Source organism: Propithecus coquereli, unplaced genomic scaffold, assembly GCF_000956105.1.
Source record: "Propithecus coquereli isolate 6110/MARCELLA unplaced genomic scaffold, Pcoq_1.0 Scaffold56, whole genome shotgun sequence".
Taxonomy (NCBI): Eukaryota; Metazoa; Chordata; class Mammalia; order Primates; family Indriidae; genus Propithecus; species Propithecus coquereli.
In genome coordinates, this window is record NW_012151507.1 from 7,023,147 (window position 1) to 7,026,936 (window position 3,790).

At 37.0% G+C, this 3,790-nt stretch overlaps 1 protein-coding gene across 1 annotated transcript in view; it reads right to left on the reverse strand.

Annotated features, from left to right (window-relative positions):
* The window catches only part of RC3H1 (ring finger and CCCH-type domains 1), an 81,768-nt gene that overhangs the window by 53,529 nt on the left and 24,449 nt on the right, over positions 1 to 3,790 (reverse strand). The window contains exon 2 of the mRNA XM_012657724.1: positions 45 to 165. Coding sequence (XP_012513178.1) covers positions 45 to 165 — 121 coding nt within the window. The remainder of the gene's footprint in view (positions 1 to 44; positions 166 to 3,790) is intronic.

A 3,790-nucleotide genomic window follows, 5' to 3' on the forward strand; every position in this document is an offset into this window, starting at 1 on the left:
TTTAACAGACATTTGTTTAGCACGGATAATTGCATTAAATTTACCTCTAGCACTGCTGAGTGGTTTCAGGTACAATGCTAATTCTTCTACACATTTCTTGGCTTCCTCATAATGTTTTGTGTCTTCAACTCCACTACACAAAGTAATGGGCTGCTGCTCAGGTACCTGGTGGCCAACATAAAGATCTGTTTGAGTGTTCATTAATTAATTAAACAAAAGTTTTACTGAGTATAGGCTATGCACTGATAACACTAGCAACACCAAACTTCCACTAAAGGTACTGAATTCTTTCAAAAGACTTTTCCTGTACACACACATCTACTGTATTGTTGTTTCTGTAACAACCTTGAGATATAATCCATCTACCATACAAATGACTAGTTTAAAATATACAATTCTATGATTTTTAGTACATTCACAGTTGTGTAACCATCACCACAATCAACTTTAGAACATTTTCATCCCCAAAAAGAAATGTGGCACCTCTTTAACAGTTATCCCCCCATCTCCTCCCAACCCGCCGTGAGCCCTAGGAAACATTAATCTATTTGTTATGAATCTATGGATTTTCCTGTTTTGGACATTTCAAATAAACAAAATCATAGAATCATTCGATATGTGGTCTTTTCTGACTTGCTTCTTTCACTTAATGTTTTCAAAGGTCATTCAAGCATGTAGCATGTATTAGTACTTCATTTTTTGTTGTGTTTTTATTTTGAGACAGGGTCTTGCTCTATTGCCTAGGCTGAAGTGTAGCAGCATGATCATCGCTGCAGCCTCAACTTCCTGGGCTCAAGGGATCCTCCTGCTTTGGCCTCCCAAAGTGCTGGGATTACAGGCATGAGCCACCACACCCAGTCAGTACTTTATTTTATTGCTAACATTCCACTGTATGGATATATCACATTATATTTATGTAATCATCAGTCGATAGACATATGGGCTGTTTCTTTTTTGACTATTACAAAAAAGGCTGCTGTGATCATTTGCATGCAAGTTTTTGTGTGAACACGTGTTTCTGTTTCTCTTGGGTATATACGTAGGAGTAGTAACTCTGTTTAACCTTTTGAAAAACTGCCAGGCTACTTTCAAAAGCAGAGTACTATTTTATATACCTCTCAGGAGTATATAAGGGTTCCAAAGCCTCCACATAGTTATTATCTTTTTTATTAAAGCCATCCTACAGGGTGGAAAGTAATATCTCACTGTGGTTTTTTAAAATTTTATTTTTAACTGACAAATAATAATTGTATATATTTACGGGGTATAATGTGATGTTTTGATATATGTTTATAATGTGGAATGATTAAATCAGATGAATTATCAAATCCATCACCTCACATATTTATCATTTTTTGCAGTGAAACATTTAAACTCGACTCTTTCAGCAATTTTGAAATACACAATGCATCATTATTTATTATAGTCGCTATTCTGTGCAATAAATCACTAAAGTTTTTTTCCTCCAGTCTAACCGAAACTTTGTACCCTTTGATCAGCATCTCCCTTTTCCCCATCCACCTCCCTCCCCCTCATTGTGGTTTTGATTTGTATTTCCCTAATGGTGAATGATGCTGAGCATCCTTTCATGTACTTTTTGGTTATTTACGTATCTTTTTTGGAGAAAGGCTTGCACAGATCCTTTGCCCATTTTGTTTAATAAATAAACTATTTTAGGTCAGGCGTGGTGACTCACACCTGTAATCCTAGCACTGTGGGAGGCGGAGGAGGGAGGATTGCTTGAGGCCAGGAGTTGGAGACCAGCCTGAGCAAAAGCAAGACGCTGTCTCTACAAAAAATAGAAAAAAATAGCCAGGCATGGTGGTGTGAGCCTGTAGTTCCAGCTACTCTGGGAGGCTGAGGCAGGAGGATCACTTGAGCCCAGGAGTTTGAGGTTGCAGTGAGCTATGATGATGCCACTGTATTCTAGCTAGGGTGACAGAGCAAAACCCTATCTCAAAAAACAAACAAAAAAACCCCAGAAACCCCCACTTTATTTTACAGAATAGTTTTAGATTTACAGAAAAATGTCAAAGATAGTACAGAGAATTCCCATGGCATCCAGTCTCCCCTATCATTATTATTACGATTATTTTTTGAGAGAGGGTCTTGCTGTGTCACTCAGGCTAGAGTGCAGTGTTGCAATCACCGTTCACTGCAACTTCAAACTCTTAGGCTCAAGCGACCCTCCTGCCTTAGCCTCCCAAGTAGGTAGGACTACAGATATGCACCACCACACTAAGCTAATTAAAAAAATTTTTTTTTCGGATGGGGTCTTGCTATGTTACACAGGCTAGTCTTGAACTCCTGGCCTCAAGTGATCCTCCTACCTCAGCTTCCCAAATTGCTGAGATTATAAGTGTGAGCCACTGTGCCCAGCCTGCTCTATTATTGACATGCTACATTGGTATGGTATATTTGTTAAAAACTAATGAGCCAATATCGACATATTCATTATTATTAACTAAGATTCATGTTAGTCAGATATACTTAGTTTTTACCTAATGTTCTTTAGGTTCCATGATCCCATCCAGGATACCATATTACATTTAGTCTTTGTCTCTTTAAGCTCATCTTGGCTGTGACTGTTTCTCAGATTTTCACTGTTTTTGATAACCTTGACAGTTTTGAGGAGTACTGGTCGGGTATGTTGTAGAATGTCCCTTAATTGGCATCTGTCAATTTTCTCATGAGTAGACTGGAACTGGTTGTGTATGGATTTTTGGAAGACCACAGAGGAAGGTCATTTTCATCACATAATATCAAGGATACGTATTATCAGCATGACTTATTACTGTTGATATTAAACTTGATCAGCTGGCTGAGGCAGTGTTTAACAAGTTTCTACACAATAAAGTTACATCATCTCCCACCTTCTATACTGTACTTCTGGAAGGAGTCATTATGCATTGCCCACACACACTCTACCTCCTTGAGGGCAGAGTATCTACAGAATTTATTTGAAGAAGTTTCCTGGTTTATTTATTCCTAGTTTCGAGTGTTCTTGTCATGAAAGGGTGTTGGATTTTGCCAAATGAATGCCTTTTCTGTGTCTACTGAGATGATCATGCATGTGCATTTTTAAAAATTCTATTGATGTGGTGGTATATTACATTAATTGATTTTCCGATGTTAAACCAACCTTGCATACCTAGGACAAATCTCAGTTGGTGATGGCGTATTTTTTAATTTTATTTTTTATTGTGATAAAATACATAACACAAAATTTACTATTTTAAAACCATTTTAAGTGTATAATACAGTAAGTATATTCACAATGTTGTGTAACCATCACCACTATTTCCAGAACTTTTTCAGCATCCCAAATAACAGCTCTATACCCATTAATTAATAACCCCTTATTCCCCTCTCCTCTCAGACACTGGTAACCTTTCTCCTACTTTTCTATCTCTATGAATTTGCTTATTCTAGACATTTCATATAAGTGAAAACATATAACACTTGTCCTATTGTGTCTGGTTTATATCTCGGCAAATGTTTTCAAGGTTCATCCATGTTGTAGCATGTATCAGAATTCCATTCCCTCTTATGGCTGAATAATATTCTATATATGTTATATCATATTTTGTTCATCCATTCATCCACTGATGAACACTTGGGTTTCTTCCACTCTTTGGCTATTGTGAATAATGCTATTTTAAATATGAGTGTACAAATATCTCTTCAAGACCCTGCTTTTAATCCTTTTGGGTACATCCATACATACGGTAATACTATTTGGAAATTTTAAGGAGCTGCCATGCTATTTTCCATAGTGGCTGCATCATTT